Source organism: Aythya fuligula, chromosome 13, assembly GCF_009819795.1.
Source record: "Aythya fuligula isolate bAytFul2 chromosome 13, bAytFul2.pri, whole genome shotgun sequence".
NCBI lineage: Eukaryota > Metazoa > Chordata > Aves > Anseriformes > Anatidae > Aythya > Aythya fuligula.
This window is the reverse complement of record NC_045571.1, coordinates 6,701,176-6,724,788: the sequence shown is the minus strand read 5'-3', so window position 1 is coordinate 6,724,788 and position 23,613 is coordinate 6,701,176. Positions and strand designations below refer to the sequence as shown.

Here is a 23,613-nt window from a genome sequence, read left to right as displayed (position 1 = left end):
TTTAAGTTACAAGAATCTGATTTTATTGGTGCAAACATTAGAATTCTAGGTGATGGGAAATATTAACAAGTGCTCAGAGCAAGTTCTCCAAGATGAAGGGGTACACACAGTCAGCAAGAACCTGCTGCCCTACTCCTATTGCAGCAATTAAATTCTGGAGCTCAGTCTTCGTGGATGTTGAAAAGCTTTGCTACTTCATTGAGATCAGCATGCTCCTCCCCATCTTTGATGATCTGGAAGAAGGAAGCTTGCATTAAAACCTGTATATGCTATAAAAAAAAAACAGCACTGCAAGCCCTACACAGTCACCCAGCCAATGCCACACATTTTAGATCCTCTCTAAAAGCCTCCTGGTGACAATATATTGTCTGTGACAATAACTGGAGAGTGATCTCCCTGTCCTTATCTTAACCCTTGAGCCATTTTTTCATTACATTTTCTCCCCCTCTCCCTTTGAGGAGGGGGAGTGAGAGAGCAGCTGTGTTGGAGTTTGGCTGCCCAGTAGGATAAAACCACCACCACCACATGACAACAGTATTTACTACAGCCAAATTGAAATGTAGCAATATCTGTCTACAACACAGACTTCACCAGCTTCTTTGTGAAGATCTTAATGGGACACGGTGTCAAAGACCTTCCTGAAGTCCACGAAGACGATATCCACTGCTCTGCTTTCATCTGCCAGACTTGACATTTCATTACAGAAGTTTATCTGCATTCAGTCAGTCTCATTTCGCTTCATTTGGCAGATTGGTTTTTTGACAAGCAAATCCCAGATCTAAGCAAGCTGAAAGCAACAGTCCCCCTGTTCAGCATACTAGTCCTGTACTAACCTTGCGAGCTATAGGCATCCTGTTGAAGATATTCCATAACACAATTCCCACCACAACTTTGTCCCTGAGGTAGAAAACGACACCTTTGCCATAATCTTCTCCTTCCTTTGGAACGCGAGGCGTTGGTGAAGCACTTGGAGAAGTGGGAACTTCTGAAGCTTCTGCTTCGGTTTCACTTTCCGATCGGATACCTGTCCCTAATGTAAAGATGTCACGTCAAAGAACCAGTGCAGAAAAAGGCAGCAGCTCTCTACCTGCGGTGATAAAGGCAGGCTAAAGAGAAGGCTTCTCTAAGAGACTGAGGGGTGTTTTTCTTTGACTTGACGCCAGCAAAAGTTAGGATTCTTTAACACAATAACGAAGCAATCCTAACACAAAGCATAACGCTGACAACTCCTGGCTTCCGTCACCAAACACGCTGTAGACTCACCGAACGGTTTGGGTTGGAAGAGGCCTTCAAGATGGTTTGGGTTGGAAGAGGCCTTAATTCTGAACCCCTGCCACGGGCAAGGACATGAGATGCACTACATCAGGTTGCTCAAATTCCCATCCAGCCTGACCTTGAGCGCTTCCAGGGAGAGGGCATCCACAACTGCCTTGGACAACTCTGTCCAGGTATCTAGCCATCATTGTAAGTAATTTATTCGTTCTATCATCTAAATCTACTCTCTCCTAGTTTAAAACTGTTACTTCTTTTTGTATCACTACACACCCTGGTAAAGAATCTCTTCCCCATCTTTCTTGTAGTCCCCCTTTAAGTAGCTTTCTGGGCTGCAGGCACACATTGCTAGCTCATGCCAAGTATTTCATCCACCAATACCCCCCTAAGTCCTTCTCCACATGGTTGCTCTCAATCCATGCATCACCCTATCTGTACTGATGTTTGGGATTGCCCCAACCCTTACAGGATCTTAGATTGGGACCTTGAACAGTCTCCTTCTTGCAGACTGTATATGCAAAATAAATATGCTTAGATTTGCACAATTTCTTTTGTGCGTATCCTGATAAGTTTATTTCTGTGGAGGAAATTAATCTTGACTGGGAAAATAAAGTGTTTAATCTGGTAAATTAGTTACATGATGTGGTCTTGATGAACACTGTTTTAATCATGTTTTAACATTAAAACCAGCATTCAAAGCTTGGTCTAGAAAAGAAGCTTACAGACGATGTGTCTTAGAGTGCTCTGCCATGAGATCAGACTGACTGTTGCCACTACACAGAACAAGACACAAAAACCTGCATGCACACAAACAGCTCCCAAGGAAGGCTGTACACCTACCTGATTGCTCCGTTGCAGATTTTGGTGTGTCCTTTGCTGTTGCTTTAGCAAAAACCCCTACTGTTGGTAAAGTACTGTCAACAAGTCCAATGGCTTCATACCCTACATCAGGGCCCAGATCGCTCCTAGGAATGAACCAAAAAAAAAAAAAAAAGTCATTTATAGGATTAGCATTACAAATGTAGGGCAAGTCTAACCCAAGCCCTAATGACAGTGTCATGCAGGAGGGATCATGGCACACACACTGACTAACACCACCTCTGATGCACATGTAGTGCGTTTATGTGGCAAGGTTTTGGTATGGGGTGGAGGGCATATGGGAGGCTTCTGTGAGAAGAATCCAGAAGCTGCCCAATGTTAGATAAGGGCCCCGCCGCTGGCCAGAGCTGAGCCAATAAGAGATGTTGTTTGCACCTCTGTGAGAGCATATTTAAGAAAGGGGAAAAAACTGCTGAGGAACAGCAGCTGGGAGAGAGAGGAGTGAGGATGAACCCTGCAGACCCCACGGTCCGTGAAGGAGTGGGAGGTGCTCCAGGCACCGGAGCAGAAGTCCCCTGTGGCCTGTGGTGAGGACCATGGTGGAGCAGGCTGTGCCCCTGCAGCCCGTGGAGGAGACCACAGTGGAGCAGGTGGATGTGGCCTAGAGGAGGCTGCGACCTGTGGAGAACCCCTGCTGGAGCAGATTCCAGGCTGGACCTGTAGCCCATGGAAAAGAGCGCACGCAAGGCGTTTTTGGTTTCTTTCCTTTGTTTCTCACTTCTCTAGCTTGTTAGTAATAATAGATCTTCCCATCTTCCTACTGTTTTGCCTGTTATAATAATTGTTGAGCGATCCTTATGTCAACCCTTAATCCCTTTTCATTGTATTTTCTCCCTCTTTCTCTTCGAGGAGGGGGAGTGAGAGCGGCTGTGGTGGAGCTTGGCTGCCCACCTGAGTAAAACCACCACAGCATACATCAGTGTGAAAGAAGTAATCAAGATAGAGCAAATCTAAGGTCACCAGTTTCAGAAGAAACCAGCTTAGCGAATAAAAACTTAAAAACTACTCCTTTGGAGGAAATTTAACTAATTCCAAGAGCTGTGTATCTTGACCCTTTAGAAAAATTAAACATCTGACCTCAGGATATGGATATGAACACTGGTAGACAGTTACTTGCCTGTAATTACTAGTTGTACTAAATTGTAATTAGTCATAAGTACTTGCAGAAGTCTTCCGTGTTGCTTGCTAAGTACTAATGTCACTTGAGACAAGGTCAAGGCAGAAGCAAGTATTCCTCCAGGTTCTACTTAAGGCCATTTGACTAAGTTTCTGGCACGTTTGTTTTATAACCACTAGACTTAGCACCACAGACAATTATTTAGTGCATATTTGAGAGAGTGCATTTAAAGAAGATTGAAGAGAACTGCATGTTGCTTTAACACCTCCTTGAACTGGGCACCAGCTGAATTTGAATGTGCTTATAGTAGTCGATTCAGCCGTAGTTTGGGACTTAGTAAGCACAGTCTGTCAAAAGTGTTCCCAACTATGCTGAGGACAAAGATGCATTACACAAAACAATATGGGTATCTCTGTATGTGCATTTCTAAATTACTGGTCATAAATCTCAAATACAGACTGGGGAGAATGAAAGAAATACCAATAACATGCCAGCCAACCGTACAAGGAACCCAGCTCAGCTGTAGCTTCACTGCAGTCAGAAAACAGAACGTTTACAAGGCATATCTTGTCATAGCTCCTACAACATGGCCAAATAAAAAATACCAAAAGAAGAACTGAACATTACCAGAACATGGACTGATGCCAGTAGGGCTTTGCAGCTCCCGTCATGTTTTCTCCAGCTAGTCTTCCACTCACAACAGCATGATCGTGGTGCTCTACACGTCTCCTACCTAGTTTGATATCATAGAAGCAGGCAGCATCCCCAGCCTTAAAGAGAGATTCATTCAGTGAGGACTGAACACAGACATCAAAAACTCAAACTAATGCACAGAAGAAAAAAGGCATTGGGAGGAGAACCAACTCAAATAATGAACTGAGTTTTCCTAACAACCCAACTCAGACCTGCTCCCGCTCCCCATGGCGCAGAAGCTCCACCTTCTCAACATTTTTCACTGATCTTCAGAAAATTAAGACAGTATCAAGTACGCGTTTTTCAGAGGAGCCAGAGTCATGACTCCCACCAAAAAGACTCTAAATACTCCCATGAAACAGCGTAATTTGTGCTACATTTTAATTTACCCCAACTCCTCTTACATATTCAAAAATATTCAAAAATATGCATTTATTACCACAGTAACAAAACATGCTGTAGTGCATGAACAGGCTCCAAGGCTGCTGGCAGGGTATGCACTACAAGTGGCCTCACTAACTTGCTGTTATTCACTTAATTGAGGTACGTCAGACCCCACAATTCTGTGTGTTTTGACTGCATCAGCTTAACTAGCAGACAGAAAACTCCTCCACATACTCACCACCCAGATATTGGAGCGTGCCTGCAGCTCTGCATTGACCCGGAATCCTCCAAAGTCAGAATCTACCTCCAGACCAGCAGATTTCGCTAATTCCACATTAGGCTCCAGCCCTACTGCAGCCACAATGTGATCAGTCTCCACCTGTTTGAGAATTTATAATTACTATTCTAATTCTCTCAGTGGCCTCTCTGCAAACTTACTCACCCTTTGCATTTAAATTTACCTTTCGGCCATCTTTTAGTTTAATCACCAGTCGATTTCCAGAGACAGAGACAGACTTGACCACGGCGTTAGGCATAACATTAACACCCTCTGGAAACAAACGTAAGAAATGTAATTACTTGCTCAGCAATAGTCTTCACGTGAAGCAGATGTCCTTAGTGCAAACTAAGATGGAGGCAGTGCAAGAACCAGCTTAGGAACCGAGAGGGAGACTACCTTATCTTTACTGAAGCACAAGGAGAAAGAAATCCAGACAATAAGTCAGAAAGAGCTAATTAAATGACAGTTGAAAGTATATCTCATATGATGGCAAAGTCACATCCAGAAGAACTCCCTAAGACAGGTTCTCAGGCCATAAGGATATTTAATTACCTACTGTTCTGTTACAGCCAGACCCAGAGGTTCTACGAGGAAAGCTTCCACAAGGAGAAGAAAGTAAATTGGACCCATCAGTTACTGGGTCCTGTAGCTTGCAGCCCCAGTTTCCCTCCTTCCTCTGTCCCCACTCTACTGATCAATCCAGAGGAACAGATTCTGCAGTACATATAGGAAATGGGGAAAAAAAAGGTGTCTCAGATCTTACAGATCAATTTAACACTACACTAAAGGTGAATGCATAAGGCATGGGGCTACACAATCCTTCTCTCAAACTGATTCTAGGCCAACTAGATTAGGCTGTAAGAAGGAAAATTACATGAGGCTTAGAGCAACTCAGAACTTGCAAGCTGTATTGGCAGTAGGGATCACTCTCTGTAGTGATATTCCAGGTGTATCACTGGCATCACCATGCATATTTGTTTGTCCTTGCCAGACGAACAACTAAGAAGTGAGAGCCCTGGCAGCTCTGTGCTACCCAAACTGCTCAAGGGCAAGCCTGAAACACAACTTGTTCTGTTCTGCACTTGGGCCACCTTGCAACAGACCCAGTTTTCCTGAGACTCCACAGGCTGAACAAGCAGAGATCTGTGTTGTACAAAGAAGAGTTACACAATAGCCACTGATCTAAGCATCACAGCTCAGCCACTTGCAGAGGAGGAGCACTAAGACACAGCTTTACCTCTTCTGACTTTCTCTGTGGTCCAGTTGCTCAGATATTCAGGCAAGATTTTGCCCATATTGCCATTTTCTGGAAACAGCTGAATCACCTCCAGGCCTCTGGTTCGCGCTGAGAGGAAAGCAAAGAGCAGACTTCTTACATCTCATCAATAAAGAGCAGTAGCACAGATTTCAGGACACAAGCTTCACTTTGCTTTACACAAGGAGCTTGGCAGAGGTCTCCAAAACTGGGAGTTCTGGCCCCCACATTTTCCACAGGAATCAAAAAGTGACCATCCACTTTGTCACATACACCTGAAAACTCTAGGATAACAGACAGCAAACTTCAAAGTAAAATGCTTAACATCTCGGTTTCTTATTGAAATCCTGCAGAAATTAACAGTAAAAGTTTATTCAGAAAGCTGTTGGCATTTGACAATTGAAAAAAAAAAGTTCAGTTTGAAGTAATTTTATGATGCCTTTTAGTATGAGAGCACAAATATATTACTTTTTACAGGGTGGAATGACTTCGCGACATGCACTGGTCTGCAAAGCTTACAGAAAGCCCAATTTACAAAAACATTTGTAGTCAGGGTCTGCTTGACAGCTAATGAGAGAATTGAAAACCAGGCCAGCCCATATAGCCAACAAAAGGCACGTGCATTAAGGTTATTTCAGACAAATCACAAATCCGTGTGAAAATTCAGCAGCTGGGGAATGAAAAGGAAGCTTAAAATATCAGGCTGCTTGCACTCAGTGTCTGTCACTTCTGTAAAGGTGTCAGATAAAGCAAGCTGCCTGCAGAGGCACACTTACCTCTTCTTCCCAGAGCACAGGCCAGCTCACTACCAAGAAAGCCACCACCAATAACTGTGATGGATTTGACTTGTCTTGAAATCTTCTCCAGACTTTTGAAGTCCTCGACCTGAAAGATGTATTCCCATTTCAAATATCCTCAAATAGGAAAGGCAGCAGGGTAAATTCTTCAGTTTCTCCCTTTGAAATAAGAGTAGCCCTCTCCTCAGCTTAGAAAATGGAAGAAGCACATCTCCCTTGTTCCTCTATCATACAAAGAAAAACAACCTCTGGCTTCCCAGTCTTGGTGCAAACTTTTCCCTGTCCAGACAGCCTCAGATTCCTGAGTTTCCCCCCCCAGCTGTCAAGAGAAAATTAGAAGGAAATTTCCAGACACAAATGATCTGAAGTACACGCAGTATTGTAAGCACACCACAGATCACAACACAACTTTCCTGTGCCACAGTTGATCAAACCAAACCTGACAACAACTAGACCACAGTGCAAGTCCAGCACAGAGCAGCAAGATTCCATGGGGCTCATAGGTACCTTAAAGGAGGCTGTAGTGAGGTGGGAGTTGGTCGATTCTCCCACGTGCCTGGTGACAGGACGAGGGGGAATGGGCTAAAGTTGCGCCAGGGGAGGTTTAGGTTGGATATTAGGAAGAACTTCTTTAATGAAAGGGTTGTGAGGCATTGGAATGGGCTGCCCAGGGAAGTGGTGGAGTCACCATCCCTAGAGGTCTTTAAAAGCTGTTTCGATGTTGAACTTAGTGATATGGTTTAGTGGAGGACTTGTTAGTGTTAGGTCAGAGTTTGGACTCTGTGATCTTGGAGGTCTCTTCCAACCTAGACGATTCTGTAATTCTTATTATTGATTCATTCCCTGAACTAGACTGAGGAGAAACCTGTATATCTGTTCTAAACCCCACATTTTCAAGAAACGTGGAGCTTGTCAAGAAAAAGAATCTCTACTGTGAAAACAGAAGTCCACCAACCAACTTCTGTGTCTTTTATTCACTTTCTCCCAAGGCACAGGATGAAGGTGAAGAAATGCCATGAAGAAGACACATGCATTAGTTTATAAGCTCATCAGAAAACTACCCAAGCCAATCCCAGAGCTAACACAAACACTCGACTTCATACTCCACTAAAAATTCAACATATGAGAGCAATTTCTGTTCCGTTTCAGACTAAAGGCTGACCTCTTACCCATATGATGCAGAAATACGGCATACACTTATTCAGGAGCGGTGTCAGGCTGGAGCACTAACCTAACTTACACCATCTGATCATTGTCCTGAAGGCACACGATGCTTACAGTCCAAACTGACTTGCAGTCTTAGATGAAAATCATAGATCTAATACTGCTCATGTGTTTAAAAATGCTTGGAAGGTACAACAAAGCCATAGAGGAAAGAGACTAAAACCAACACCATAACACAGCTCTCAGGCCTGAGGTAAGGGCGAAGGTGGTGTCTGAGACTCTTAACTTGTTCACCCACCCAGAGAAAGGAATACACAGCAAACACACTCCTGTTTTTATCAGCTGAGGGAAGCTGCTGCCATGGCAAGGCTGTCCTAGACCCAAAGCAGAAGAGTGAACAAGCTGAAAATCATGGTAGTGGTTTTAATTTCTTCAACCTCACCACAGGACTAGCAGAGACTGGAGCTTACCTTTCGGAAGAGTGTCAGCCTTTGCTGGACATCTTTTCCTGCTCTTTCAATGGCGGGCAGATTCCTTGGGGAACCACCTGAAGGGGAGGGTATAAATAGAAAGATAGACTAGTGACTGCTGGCCCTGTCACTGTTTATCTAGTCAATGCAGAGCTAACTTCAGTCTGGACTGTGATTTTCAAGCTGTTACAGTATGTTCTATTCGCTGTTGTGCTCCGGGTTTTTACCATGAAAGATTTCCTGTGCAAGCAGCAGGTGACCCAAGTAACACAGAAGAAAAATAAATAGAAATCCAATGCTATACACTTCGTTCCACTAACTGGAGACAGTCAGTCCCACTCCATAGGGCTGCAGAACTGCTAGGGGTAGATGCTAGAGCAGTGTTCTGCCAAGGTAAAAGTTGGTTCTCCTTGCTACTGCCACAGGCAGGATTTGAAAGTGTTGAGCTATACAGGAGTTCCTTTACCCAGCTGCTGGGGAAGTCACCTTTTCCTCCTTTCCTACCGATTTTCAGAGTAAAACTTTGAACGTCCCAGAGAATCTGGCTCATGCAAGGCAAGTGAAAAACCCCATGGCACATTTGTTGGTCTGACTGTCCTTCATGTGACTGCTCGGCAAAGAGTTTGATACGCATGGCAGGAACTTCCTTGCCAAGTAAATGTCACTGAAATAAAAAGCCAGACACAACACAGAGTAAGGAGGAGATGAGAACAAAACACACACAAAAAAACCTTACCGGTGGCAATCAAACATTTATCATAGGATATCTGGGAACCATCACTGAGTTTCACCATGTTGCCTCTAACATCCATATGCACAACCTGCAAAATTAAACAAGCAGGAGAGCTCAGGCTTCCACCCACTGTAATTCCATCCATTTGAGTTAAAATTGCACAGACTACTGATTAGAAAACTTGTAACATTCCCCCACCTTTAAGTGGCTACTATTTTTCTACTGGGAGGCAGAAAGGGGAGGGCGGGACAGGCAGGGAAGGGAGAAGACTGGAAGGAGAAATTCAAAGAGCTTCTTTTGGCAGCAATAACAGATCGGGCCGATCTTCCCAGGATCTGAATCTAGAAGTGATTCAGCAGTAAGAAGACTGAAATCACTGAAGTCTTATTTTAGCAATATACAGAAAATTGAGGAGACAAATATAGTAGAAGCCTCACCATGAATTCTTTTTCACCTTTCTGCTGCCTCTGTACAATGCTCATGCTCATGTTATGATCCACAACTCAGATGACACTCTACTCTCTTTACCTCTCCTTCTAGTTGATACATAGCCTAGTTCCAATTTTGCCATACCTTGTTTGTAAACTGTATAAATTCTCATCCCATGCACATACTCCAATCTCATCCTTCCTGCTTCAACTTCCCTCAGATCACTACTATTTTTCATAGCTTTTCCTGCTTTCAAGCTTCACACATGCTGTTCTTAAGATTAGGGTAGTCCCAGATTCACTGTATAAATTTTTCACATTTTTCATATTCACCTTCTCAGCCAACCCCCCACAAGGGTTTACAGCTGTTACTTTTAAGCTTAGACCATGGGTTTTGCTTGGGAAGAGCTGTATGATGATAGAACAACAGCTAGTGATGCACTCACCTTCTTGCCACAGAGAACTGCTACTCCACCATTTTCTACAAAAGGCAGATCGCGAGCAGGCACATAGAATGACGGCGGCTGGAAATATATGCTGAAAAAAGCTCAATTATCAAATGAGTTCCAGTTTCTCTCTGACACCAGCTATCTGGAAATTACCAATGATATGAAGACAACTCTGTGCACCTGTAACAAGCTCCAGAATTTATTTATTTTTAAAAACTAGCAGCTTCACACTGTTAAGTTCATGTATTTACTTCAGTATGGGTTTATATCATAAATGTCACAAGGATCCAGTGGGATCCTAGGTTTCTTGAGCTCTGCTCTGAACTGTGAAGCTATACCCTCACCTATACCACTAACTTATTTCACAGGATTTCTCCCAGCAGCATATGATTAAGGGAATCACAGCAAGTTTCAAGTGATGTTTAGCACTAAGCTAACACAACGTACTAAGCAGCACATAACTGCCACCTCTGGAACATCTCAGCATCTCTGAGAAGCCCCTTTCCACATGCCTGCAGCCTCTTATTGTGGAGTCTCTTGGACTCCACAACTCAGATGGTCCAATGCAAAATATCACACAGGTTCTGCCCACAACATGCAACGATCTGTTCCTTCTTCAGTCACTCTACTGACAACGAACACATCCATGCACAACCCAGGACTCTCTTCATCACAGGGAAACATGAAGTCTACTCAGTGATCTGTTTAAACAGCATTGCTGCTGTGTTCCTCAGAGCTCTCCAGTAGCTCTCTCACAAGAACGCTTTTATCCTCATAAACACTTTCATAAACACTCTTCTTCATCTTTGCTAAGTGACATACCTCCTCTCCTTGCCATTCCACTGTTTGAATCGCAGAGTCTCCGTCACATTTGGATCATCTGAGAACCACAGTTCTTTGGAAAGGGGTGGACGCATGTAGGGCAATGCAGGATCTTCAGACACAATCAGCACCTTTAATTGGTCATTAAACTTGTCAGTTGAACTGATGCAGGCAATGCCAACACACACAAGGGCTCCGAAGCAAGCATGGTATTCAGCCATCCACCCAACTCTGCTCTAGAACAGGGCATCTCTTACCCGGGCACCAGGGTCACGAGCCCGAATGGACCGGGCAGCAGCAAAAGCAGCAGTTCCTCCACCGATTAGCAGGAAAGGAACATGAGATGGGACCTCAGGGTGAGCTTCTGGAGCTGCAGGTGACATATTAGACATTTTACTACAAATACAACATGAAAAACTGCCCAGCAGCAAAGAACAGAGTACACCACCAGACATCTTTCACATACAAATTTCCTTTGTCAGACTGCCCTTCAAATACTTTCTCCTCCCTTCCCTTCCAGCCCAATATAGTTCCCATGAACCATGCTGCTGCTTCACTAAAAGCAGGCTCCCCACATAACTCAAACTGGCATATTTTATCAAACAGTTTTTCTAAGCTAGATCTGCACAGCTGAGCTCAATGACTACTGAGAGTTTTAGAACAGGCCAGCAGCACAGCTTACATCATTTAGCTCATCTGTTATAAATCTACTTTTTTCTGGTTTAAGAGTTTGGGAGGAGTAAGAACGATCTACATAGCAAGTTTGAATACTAACATTTGGACAGCCTGTTAAATGCTTATCCAGCAGACTCTCAAAGAGTTTCATTTTACTAACTGATCTATTTAAGAATGCTGCTTATGTTTGCACAGCTCAGTGAAGAGGCTGCAAAGTCAAGACCCCCAAAGTTTGTTTCTGGCATTGAACATGCAATTTCAGAAGCTTCAGATATCATCAGGACATTCTCTGTAGAGTATACTCAGGATAATGAAAACATGCTCAGCCTCTACTTTGGCCAAATATTGTACTAGAAATCCAACAGTCAGGTTTTATAGTAAATCTGTTGAGTTAGCAAGAGAGACAGCCAAAAAAAGTATTCAGGAGAAAAGACCTCAGAATTCTACATGACAGGGTTGCCATTCAAATCAGGAACCAATGTCAAAATTATTTGGGAAATACAATCTGCTGAGTGTTTGATCTAGCTACATTTCCTCAGCACCTTTATGGACATAAATCAAGACCAAAACTCTGCACTGGACAATCAGTTTATAAGAAAACAAAATTCTCAAAACCATACCAGAAATCCTAAGGTATATTATACTTTAATTGCATTCCAAAAGGAGTCCAGCTTTTGAATTCCTACCAGAATACCTTTCCCCTCACACACAGGTACTGTTTCTAAACAACATGCAGTTAAATTGTATGTAGGAATAAGTCAAACATTACCATTAAGACCTCACCTGCTGAGCCCTGAGAAGCAGCACCTGTATGTGAAAAAAAAAAAAGTCGACACTGACTTAATGCAACAAAACACAATCTAACAAGGATAACTTTAGGAAGCTGCAGTTCAGAGCTGATTCAAGACCACGTTATTAACAGACTCATCACCATAAAGGGGCAGAGACTCCAGAAACATTGACTTACAGACCTCTGCTTCAACACCTAACCTCTCACTCTCTTTTCCAGCCTCAGCCCTGATAAACATGCTTTATCCTCTTCTTCAGACCAAAGCAATTAATTTGCTGTCCTGTTTCCAGGATAATATGTTGGTTTCATAACCAAGTGACATAGAACATGCTATTTTTTACGACCTGAAGCCACTCTTACTATGAAATACACCGTTCTTTGGCCCAACAGCTTAGACAGGGCCACACAGTCTGCCAGGCATCAAGAGCTTCACTAATTGTCAAGATTCCTCCATTTATACATGGCCCAAGCATGGTACTCCTTGCAGCCCCAGCCTACTATGCATGGAACAGGGACATGGCACAGCACTGAGGGTTTAGTGTTGGCAGACCATACTGTTCCCTTGGAATGTCTTTGCCAGACCAGGTAAGGGTGAAAACCCAAAGCAGGACCTTTTCTCCTTTCATCATGAAAGGTGTAAACTGCAGAAAGAAACCCCGAGAGACACACTACTTTTATCTGTAGGGATGTGTGTAAGGATACTTCATCTGTAACATAGAAGTTATGCATCAGGGGAAGCTAGCACCACATTCCATGCTGAGAAGACAAGTGAATTCACAAAAAAACAAAACAAAACAAAACAAAACAAAAAAAAAAACCAAACACAAAAAAACAGAATGCACTAAGAAGCATCAATGCTGTGAAGGCACAATTTATGCTAATCTGTGGTCTGAGAAGGGCTCTGTTCTATTTGTTTTAGGAGTCTCAAGTTAAGAGCTTATGGAAAATAAATCTAAACACAGAAATAACAAGCTAGTACCCACCAGGAGATGATGCATTTTCTTGGGATCGTGCTGTTATTGTTGTGACACGGCTGGTGAAACGCTCTTTGTTTTCTCTTAACGTTTTGTACACCTAGAGATAGACAAGAAAACACCTTGTACGTGTTACAGCATCAAGGCATCATTCGGCTTCCCGCACCTGTAAACTTCTGTTTTGGATTATTAAATGTTGAAAAGTTTATTGTAAGGCAACTTTTCCCTTAAGAACTACATTATTTCAGAACAATAAATCTGTAAAATTATTTGTCAATGTCCCTTGAAATTATTTGAGGCCAGGGAGCACAAGGATGGCTTAACTGAAGTAAATAACTAACTTGGTATGGCATTAAGGTACCCTCCCTCCACCCGCTCACCCAATAAAAACACATTTATTTAAGCATCTTACATAAGCTCCTGCCCCTGTGACTGTTCCTCCTACAATTAAGTAGAACAGTAGGTTGCTGCCAGCTTTGCCAGGAACACCTGAAGACATTAGTGATCTAGAAGGGTATCTTAGATGATGACACTGCAAAACTGTAGGTGAAGACAGGCAATGAGAGAAAAGAGAGGGAAAGTGCTGAGTATTAAGAAGAACTCTTGATTAAACAGATCCTGGGAGAAAGAGAGTATGTTTTCAGTTACCTTGTCTGTCAAAAATGAAACAAAAAAGAAAAAAAAAAAGAAACATTGGTGCTACAGGTAGAAGTACATATACTTACAGTTTTGGACTCAGAAGATAAAGACCTCTTAATTATTTAATTCATCTTTCATGTTCAAAACAAAAGGTCTGGCTCAGATGAAGCACTGATTTTCCAGTGTGGACTAGGGGAAGGAGCTGGGAACACACGTCTCTCAAGACTATCTAATAATGTTTCCCTTATTACAAGTAACAAAGATTTTACTTTTTTAGCTTTTAGCAGATGATGAGTGGAGTTTAAATTAAATGTGTATATATATATATATATAGTGACAGGTCACAGCTGCCCATGGTTTCTGGCCCTTCTCCAGAATTTTTACCCCAACCTTCTTTCCAGCTAGACAATAACCACAGATGTTCACACCACTAAAATGCTGTTCTATTTCACAAAGAAGCTTTTCACACTCAGAGGTGTATCTCCTCCTGAATGACAGAGCAAAGCTTCTTCTCCTTTCAAGTCCATCAAGAAATTTAATTGGCTTCTTAATCAGTTTTTCCTACAGCTGCTGTCTTCAGCTCAGGCAAGACTGCTGCTGCTACTCAGTATGAGTTGGCAGATGGAAGAAGCACAAAAGGACAATAAGGGCACATGAAGGAATATTTAATAGGAAAACATACTTTTCCTCCATGCACTGTTTTGAAATTCTATTTATTTCTCAGAAGTCTTCTGCATGGGGAAATTTCATTAGGAGAAAAATCACAACTCAAACCTTTTAAATAAATATGATCTTCAAAGAGGAAAAAATCTTAACAAAGATTTGTATAATGTAATCTTAGGGCCTGTCCCCTTCTAGGTAATGCTTTCACTCTTCAGCTGTTGGGGAATGTGTTTTACTCTCTAGGTTAGGCTGGAAAGGTTTACTCTTTTGAATCTTTGAGTCAGACATAAACGTGTGCTTCTCAACACTGTGTTGATTTGGTATACCTACACAAGCTAAACACTAAAGTTCTGAATTGAAATCTGTCAAATAAAGGTTTGTTTTGGTATTAGCAGCATATACCATCAAATTCTCACCGAACCATATGCTACTGTCACATACAAGACAACAGACAGAGCTGTAGTTGGTAAAAATGTGTGCCTTTATAATTAATAAAAACAAAAAAACACCACCACCACCACCAAAAAAGTAAGTTAATTTCCAGATAGTTCAGTTAGCTCCCCTCTATCAAGTTGACCAAAGGAAGAAATAGCTAGAAAGATAAAAAGCTAAGGAAAGTTAGCTGAAATACAACAAGCACTTGATAGGAGAGCATAGCTTTTTTCTATGAACTACCTTTCTACTTACATATACACCCGCTCCTAACGTTGACAAGCCCATAATAAGGGCAAAAACAGAACTACTGCCTTTGCCCCCAGGCACATCAGAGCTAGCCACTTGTCTGCTCATCTGTAGTCCTATGGGCACATTCCAGCGCTGCAACAAGTTGCCTAAGGAATACAATTTATTAGACAAAAACATAAAAAGATTGTCAATACAGAATTGTGTTTTAAAATTAGAGCCTAAGTCATTTCTGAAAAATAGTAAATAAGCTATTTGTTTGAAAAGCACAGTATCATGCCACCGCAGTGATTTATTCTATGCCAGAACAGCTACAAGACTGCTCCAGGCACCTGTGGATACCACAAATACAAGCAAGATCAAAAACTACTACAAGCCAATTAATAGCAAGACCATCTGCAGTGAAGATCCACGGACTACCTCCTGCTGAAGGAGCCTTCCAGCCACGTATCACTGGGAGAGTACATCAGAGATATGTGCGTACTATGCATTTGCTTTTCTTACTCCCTGCTCTTCTGTCAGGAGCAGGTGCTGGTCTAAAGAATCATTTTCTCATATTCAGCCAGAACTTGCTGCAGTTTGTACCCATTGCCTCTTGTCCTCTTGCTGGGCTCCACTGAAAAGAGTCTGGCCCATCCTCTTGACACCCTCCCTTTGGGTATTTGCACACACTTACAAGATCCCCTCTGTCTTCTCCAAGCTAAACAGGCCCAGCTCTCTCAGCCTCTCCTCGCATGAGAGATGCTCCAGTCCCCTCATCATCTTCATAGCCCTCCACTGGACTTGCTCCAGGAGCTCCCTGTCCCTTTGGTACTGGGGAGCCCAGAACTGGACACAGGACTCCAGGTGCAGCCTCACCAGGGCTGGATGGATGGGCAGGATCCCCTCCCTCGGCCTGCTCACAGCACTCCTCTGAATGCACCCAGGAGACTGATGGCCACGAGGGCATAGTGCTGGCTCACGGTTAACGTGCTGTCCACCAAGACTCCCAGGTCCTTCCCCGCAGGGCTGCTTTCCAGCAGGTCAGCTCCCAAGCTGTACAGGTGCAGGGGGTTATTCTGCTGCAGGACTCAGCACTTGCCTTTGTTCAACTCCATGAAGTTCCTTGCTGCCCAAGGCTTCAGCCTGCCCAGGTCTCTCTGGCTGGCAGCACAGCCCACACCGTATCGGACACTCCTCCCAGTTCTGTGTCATCTGCAAACCAGCTGAGGGCGCGCTCAGCTCCACCGTCCAGGTCATTGATGGATAAGCTGAACAGGACTGGGCCCAGTACGGCCCCGCTGGGGGACACCGCTGGCTGCAGGCCTCCAGCCAGACTGAGCGCTGCTGATCACAGCCCTCCGAGCTCTGCCCTGCAGCCACTGCTCCAACACCAAGACACTAACATAGCCACGTTAGGACAAGCAGTAGGTACGGTTATACCAACAAAAAGTCAATTTGCCACCAGTTTTCTGAGGAACTACCACCAGGAGGAGGCTTTTGCTGATAGCAAAGGCATCCCAAACGAAGGGCAGCAGCAAGGGCTGCCAATCCAAATGCAGCCCAGTAAACCTTACAAGCAAGACAACAAGCACATCTACTTGAACAGCCACATACCGTTTTATTTTAGGCTGAAGTATGAGATTAAACTTCAGTATTTCAATTAGACCTTTACCAGCGTCACAGCGACGGCTGAGCACTGCTTTAACACTGCCGGTCAGCTGTGCCCGGGCTTCTCTGCAGAACACGTTCCCCCTGACACAGAAAGCAACTTCTGCCTGCTTCAGTGCTCGTAACACACAAACCCGCTTCATTTCCTCGCATATATCAGCGAGACAGAGCTGATTTGGAAGCCGTGAGCATCCAAATGGATGTGAGTAAACCAACCCCAGCTACACTACGGCTTCCTGGAACAGTCCTTGGGAACTAATGCACCTCAGCAGCTCCCTTGGGGCACGCCAGCCCCGCAGGCGCCGCTCGCAGCTCCAGCACCACATTTATTTTATTTTATTTTTTTCCCTGACAGGGCTCGCAGCGCCCACCTCGCGCCGCTTCCCCTGCCGCAACCCTTTATCTTCCCAACGCCTCCCAGCGCGGCAGCACCGAGCAGCTCTCCCCTCCCACCCCACCTTCCCGGAGCAGCCCCCTCACGCCTCAGCTCCCCCCGCTCACCTGCGGCGGGGCCGAGGGGCCGCAGCGGCCGCCGCGCCCCGAGGGCTGCCAGGCGGCAGCACAACATGGCGCCCGCCGCCTCGCCGCCAGCCGGCCCCGAGCAGCCGCCCCGACCCCCGCCGCCCCCACGGCGCACGCGCGGCCGCCCGGCTCCCCATTGGCCGCCGCCGCCTCCCCCCCTTCCCGCGCGCCCGCTCCGCGCCGCCGCCGCCATGTTGCGGCCGCTCCGCCGCCGCCTCAGCGTCCCGCAGCCGCCGCTCCGCCGCTCCTCCTCCGCCTCCGCCTCAGGGCCCGGCCACCGCTGCCGCCCCCTGCTGCTGTCGACGCCCATCTTCTACGCCAACGGGCCTCCGCACCTCGGGCACCTCTACTCCGCGCTGCTGGCCGACGCGCTGCACCGCCAGCGAGGGCTTCGCGGCGCCGGGCCCGGCCGCTTCTCCACAGGTGAGCCCCGGCCCTAACCTCCCGCTGCTGGGCGCTGCCGGCTCCTCACGGGGCTCCCCTGAGGTGCCCGGTCGCCGCGGCTCCCCCCCCCCCGCCTCCGTGTGTGTCCCCTCACGGCCCTGTGGCGTTTCAGGTACCGACGAGCACGGGCTGAAGATCCAGCAGGCCGCGGCTGCGGCAGGGACGTCGCCCCCGGAGCTCTGCGCCCGCGTTTCGGCTCTGTTCCGCCAGGCCTTGACCCAGGCAGCGGTCTCCTTCACGGATTTCATCCGCACCAGCGAGCCCCGCCACCAGCGAGCCGTGTGTCACTTCTGGGGTGCCCTGCAGGAGCGTGGGGCGCTCTACAAAGGGTCTTACGAGGGCTGGTACTGCACTCCAGATGAGTGCTTCCTGCCCGAAAGCCAGCTCGCCGAGCGTACAGACAGCCAGGGGCGCACGTACAAGGTGTCTTTGGAGACTGGCCATGAGGTAACCATAGCGCATCTGCATAAGCACTGTGTAACTGTCTAGGAAAATCTGGGGACGTTTAGTGCTTCCTGTGGGCTTTGTAATTCATGTCAGTTGAGATTTGCCTATGCCTCAAAGAATGTCTCTTTGCTGTGTCTTATAGCTGTGTATGGCTGCATAAGGGAGAGATGCCAATGGGATTCTAAACCCCAAGTGAATTTTAAATTTCAGCCATGTGGCAGGCATGTGGATTCACCTACTGCTGAGTTTCACAGGCCATTGGCTTGGAAACAATGTTTTAAAGCGGTGATGAAAGATGTTAGATGTGAGGAAGGATAAAGCTGTTTATAACTGAGCTGTTTGTTGGGTGCCCAGATTTTCAGATGACCTAGTTAGTGAGGCAGTTTCATTTGGCCTCTAGATATTTTTAATTAGTCATGTGTCATTACACGGGGTTTGGGCCTAAATTAAACACAATAAGAGTACCTGCCTGTGGTCTAGTCTCACAATTGAATGGTGCAGCCAGGAGTATGGGACCTAGAGTGTCTCTGCCACTGCAATTTCTATAAGGTATCAGGAACATGATTTAATACAATTGTGGCCGATAATCATGCTTCAGAGCTAAGCGGAGGTTATGCTCCTCTGATATTTGTACTAGATTGGGGCACGTGAGCATTGGTTCACACAGAAAGGAGTATGTTATGAAATAATCTCATTAGGCACCTAATGTAGTTGGAGCCACGGAGAACGAGCTTTCAGGCAAATAAATCATTCCGTAGATCTAAAATACAGGCAGCAGGCTTCCACACCCTGAGAACAAGCTCCCTGATGATCTCTTCATAGGTACAGGGAGCTTCAAAGGGATGGAGCCAGGTTATTCCAGTGGTACGTGACAGGAGGGTGGGAGAGAATGGTCATAGGCTGAAACCAGAGGTTCAGACTGGGTCTAAGGAGAAGTTTTACCCCATGAGGACAGTAGAACAGGCTGCCCGGGAAGGTTCTGTGACCTCCATCCGTGGAGGTTTTCAGGATGCACAGGTGACTTCTGGAAGTAGGAGGCTGAACTACCCCGTGCTCCTCAGACCAGGGCTGGATGGAAGACGACAGGGAATATCAGCTCTGTGCACGGTGCTACTCCTAGGCAGTGCTGAGAGCTGATACCCCAGAGTTGAAGAAGCTTATGGAAAATGATAAAGAATTCAGAATTTAAAAAAAAAAAAAAAAAAAAAAAGTTTGTGTAACTTGTTTATGATTTATGCAGGGAATAATATGTCTTTCGGGGTAACCTTTTAATCAAGTAAGCAAAGGTAGTAGCAGCTACAGACTGAAATTAGATAAACTGAAGTGCAACATACCACTAAGTGTAATTACTCCTTAGTCTCTCAACTTGAGGGGTGGTGTGTTCTTTACTGGTCATATTGAGAGTGAGGCACTTTCTAGCTCAGCCAAAAATTGTTGGATTCAGTGCTAGAAAATTAAACTCTCCTGCATGATGCTGTCTTATTTTAGAGCCTTAGTCAGCTTTAAAAACTAAGAATCCTGACCTTCCCACAGATCTCTTGAGTATCTTTACACAATTCACTTGTATCTTAGGTACCCACAAAGTTGTCATTGTTTCAGTTATGTTACATAATTTAAATCTGTGAGAGAAGAGCTGTCAGTACTTAGACATAATTATAGGCTAAAGTTGGCAACTAAAATGCATTAAATCTTAAATGGAGGAAAAAGAGTAGAAGCACCTAGGAGAAAAGCAAGAGCACCCACCAGGAATGTTATTTTGTCTTTTTATGATTTTCTCCCGTAATCACAAAACTACATTTCTAAGAAAGTGCATTCTTGTCTCCGTTGTTCTTGCCTGATGACACACGAAGGCGGCTTGTAGAAAGGTATTCCTTCCCTGGGGGCATGAGGATCCTTCAAAGCAGAATCCCGGGTGCCTCAGTTCTTGGGTGTTGCTCTGGGGAACCTCGGAGGTGGTGTCTTTGGAGAGGAGGTCCCTCTAGGCATAGAACTATACCAGGGCTTTACGTGGTAGGGAGCACACCCAAACACAAAGGGAGCATGTGATAAAATCCCCGCTGAGAGTGCTGTGTGCAAATTTTAAAACCATTTGCAGTGCATTTGGACTCTAATTCTTTTCTCTCCTGTTTTTTCAGGTGCACTGGACCAAAGAGGAGAATTACATGTTCAGGCTCTCTGCATTCCGGGACCCATTGCAGAAGTGGCTCCGTGACAACCCCCGTGCCGTTTTTCCCGACCCTTTCTACCAGCGTGTGCTTCACTGGCTGGGAGACGACTTGCCAGACTTGTCTGTCTCTCGTGAGAGAAGCCGGTTGCAGTGGGGTATCCCTGTCCCCGGTGACTCCACGCAAACCATTTATGTGTGGGTAGATGCTTTGGTGAACTACCTGAGTGTCGTGGGCTACCCTGAGACACATGGCGAGTGGTGGCCCGCTGCGCACCACGTCGTGGGCAAGGACATCCTCAAGTTCCATGCTGTCTACTGGCCAGCGCTGCTGATGGCAGCAGGGCTGCCACCCCCCGAGCAAATTCTTGTGCACTCCCACTGGACTGTCCGTGGGCAGAAGATGTCCAAAAGCCTGGGCAACGTGATCGACCCTTCCGCTTGCATTGGACAGTACACGGTAGATGGATTTCGGTACTTCCTGCTAAGGCAGGGTGTACCCGAGCGGGATTGTGACTATTATGATGAGAAGGTTGTTAAGGTACTGAATTCAGAACTGGCAGATGCGCTTGGGGGACTTCTGAATCGGTCAACAGCCCTTAGCATTAACCCCAGCAACACTTACCCTTATTTCTCAGAGTCTTGTTTCCCAAAGATCTTGGATTACAGGGAGACAAAAGCCTTGGGTAGGGCTTCTGCTGAAGACTATGAGTTTGTGGTGTCTGTGGCTTCTCTGCCGCTGCAGGTGGCTAGCTATTTTGAAGATTTCCAGATCTACAAGGCTTTAGAATGCATTGCCCTGTGTGTAAGGCAGACCAATGGTTTCTTCCAGAGACACAGGCCTTGGAAACTCAACAGAAATCACCCTGCAGAGAAGCTGTGGCTTGACACCATCATCCACGTTACGCTGGAATGCTTGCGGGTCTTTGGGACTCTCCTGCAGCCAGTGATCCCATGCACTGCAGACAAGTTGCTTTCCAGGCTGGCTGTTGAGCCAGAAGAGAGAGGTCTCTCAAATTTGACGTTTCTTCCACGTTACAATGGGAAGCCATGTCCCTTTGAGGGGAGACAGCTTGGACCTGACACTGGCGTCTTATTTCACAGACTCGAGAAGTCAAGTCAGCATCAGATAGAGAACAAGAGGCTATAGTCTCTCACAAATAGCTTTTGTAAATAACAGCCTCCAGGAATGCCCAGAAAATGTGATCTTTATTGGAGCATGTCCCTCCCATCTCTTGGTGGTAAAGCAAATTAGATAAAACAAAACTGAGCAAGGCTGCGCTGCCCCCCTCTGGTCCTTTGTAGGTGATTGCCAGAGGCATCTGCCTGAACTGGTGTGGTTGTACGCAGCTGGGCAGCTGAGCTCCACCACAACTCTGCTCTCACTCCCCCTTCTCAAAGGGAAATGGGGAGGAAATATGAAAAGGGCTCAAGGGTTGAGATAAGGAGATGGAGATCACTCAACAATTATCGTCACAGGCAAAACAGACTCAGCAGAGGGAGAAACTAAAAACGCCTTCCTCCCATCCACCCTCTTCTACCTCCCCCCAAATGGCACAGGGGAATGGGAGCTGTGGTCAGTCCCGAACACTTTGTCTATGCCACTCTCTCAGTCGCTCACTTTGTAGAATCACAGAATGGCCCTAGTTGGAAGGGACCTGAAAGATCATCTAATTCCAACCTCCCTGCCACAGGCAGGGGTGCCACTCACCAGGTCAGGTACGCCAATGCCCCGTCCAGCCTGACCTTGAACACTTCCAGGGATGGAGCATCCACAGCTTCTCTGGGCAACCTGTTCCAGTGCCTCACTAACCTTACCGTGAAGAATTTCCTCTTAATGTCTAATCTGAATCTATCCCCTTTTAGTTTAAGACCATTCCCCCTTGTCCTATAATTACCTGCCTGAGTAAAGAGTCCTTATCCATCCTTTTTATAGGACCCTGCTGAGTACTGAAAGGCCTCAGTGAGGTCTTGGAGCATTCTCCAGGCTGAACATCCCCAGCTCTCAGCCTTTCTTCATAGAAGAGGTGCTCCAACCCTCTGATTATCTTTGTAGCCCTCTGGACTCACTCTAACAGGTCGACATCTTTCTTGTGCTGGGGACACCATGCCTGGATGCAGTACTCCAGGTGGGGCCTCACAAGGGCCTCCTCCAGGCCACATCCACCTGCTCCACCGGGGGCTCCTCCACGGGCAGCAGCGTGGAGATCTGCTCCATGTGGGACCCATGGGCTGTAGGGGGACAGCCTGCTCCACCAGGGACCTCTCCACAGGCCTCGGGAACTGCTGCTGTGTGCCTGGAGCGCCTCCTGCTGCATTCACCTTGGTATTTGCAGGGCTGTTTCTCACTCCTCTCTCCCAGCTGCTGTGGTGCAGCAGGTTTTTTTTTTTTTTTTTTTTTTTTTTTTTCCCTTTCTTAAATCTGCTGTCACAGGGGCACACACAATGTCACATATTTGCTTGGCTCTGGGCAGCGGTGAGTCCATTTGGAGGTGACTGGAACTGGCTCTTAGCTGACATGGGGCAGTTTCTGGAGTCTTCTCCCAAAGGTTACTCCTGCAGCCCCCCCACTACCAAAGCCTTGCCATGTAAATCTAGTACAACAGGGAAGCAGACACACTCAAACTACCTGTATCAACTGGGCTGACAGCTAGGGAGGTTTCTGGGGTAACACCTTGGGGGTACACCTAAGCAGTGCAGTTGGTAGCAGAGAATAAACTGAAGGCACTGCCTAGGGTTTGAATATTGCTGCTTTGTTTCCTGGTGTACTTTAAGGGAAATGAAAATGGGTTGAGGCAAAATGCTTACCCCTTAAAACAGGGCGTGCTATGTGCACTGCCTTGAGGTTCTGTTAGAGAGCCCTTTTTCCTACGCATATCTTTACAAGGCAAATAACCTGGGACGCAAATGGCAGGAATGCCAGACCTCCTGCAGGAGTAGAGATGGCAAATGACAGCTAGAAACAACCCTTTACCTTAAGACCCTAAGGCTATTGGCAGATATGACCACCTAGTCCAGAAAGGGGTTATTTGGTCATGATCTCCCATTCAGACTGATGCTGTTACAGAGCTGTGATGCACATTTCCAGTAGCCATGTGCTGCTGAGAGCAGGCCAGTGTTCAGACTGAATCTGTAGGAGGATTAGTGTCCCTGAGAAAGGGCTCTTTCTGTGGGCACTCTCGGCAATGACTGTCTCTGCTCACACAGGGAGCTGATGTCTT

The 23,613-nt window shown here is 45.9% G+C and overlaps 2 protein-coding genes across 3 annotated transcripts; one reads left to right on the top strand and one right to left on the bottom strand.

The window, feature by feature from the left end:
* On the bottom strand, window positions 1-17,429 carry AIFM1 (apoptosis inducing factor mitochondria associated 1). 2 transcript variants are annotated; one of them, XM_032196151.1, is made up of 17 exons: window positions 17,317-17,429; window positions 15,172-15,314; window positions 13,192-13,282; window positions 12,202-12,225; window positions 11,001-11,113; window positions 10,744-10,874; window positions 9,919-10,009; window positions 9,048-9,132; window positions 8,312-8,388; window positions 6,657-6,765; window positions 5,863-5,970; window positions 4,807-4,895; window positions 4,584-4,724; window positions 3,896-4,038; window positions 2,113-2,237; window positions 834-1,030; window positions 1-233 (listed from the first exon to the last, which is right to left on the bottom strand). In XM_032196151.1, the coding sequence occupies exons 1-17, from the start codon at window positions 17,381-17,383 to the stop codon at window positions 162-164; spliced, it is 1,806 nt and encodes a 601-aa protein (XP_032052042.1). In that variant the 5' UTR covers window positions 17,384-17,429; the 3' UTR covers window positions 1-161. The 2 variants fall into 2 exon arrangements, with proteins under 2 accessions (XP_032052042.1, XP_032052043.1); XM_032196152.1 differs by lacking the exon at window positions 15,172-15,314 and adding an exon at window positions 13,595-13,722.
* On the top strand, window positions 17,382-21,778 carry MARS2 (methionyl-tRNA synthetase 2, mitochondrial). Its single transcript, XM_032196404.1, has 4 exons — window positions 17,382-17,465; window positions 17,568-17,760; window positions 17,894-18,228; window positions 20,364-21,778. The coding sequence occupies exons 1-4, from the start codon at window positions 17,382-17,384 to the stop codon at window positions 21,540-21,542; spliced, it is 1,791 nt and encodes a 596-aa protein (XP_032052295.1). The 3' UTR covers window positions 21,543-21,778.
* Window positions 21,779-23,613: the final 1,835 nt, after the last annotated feature.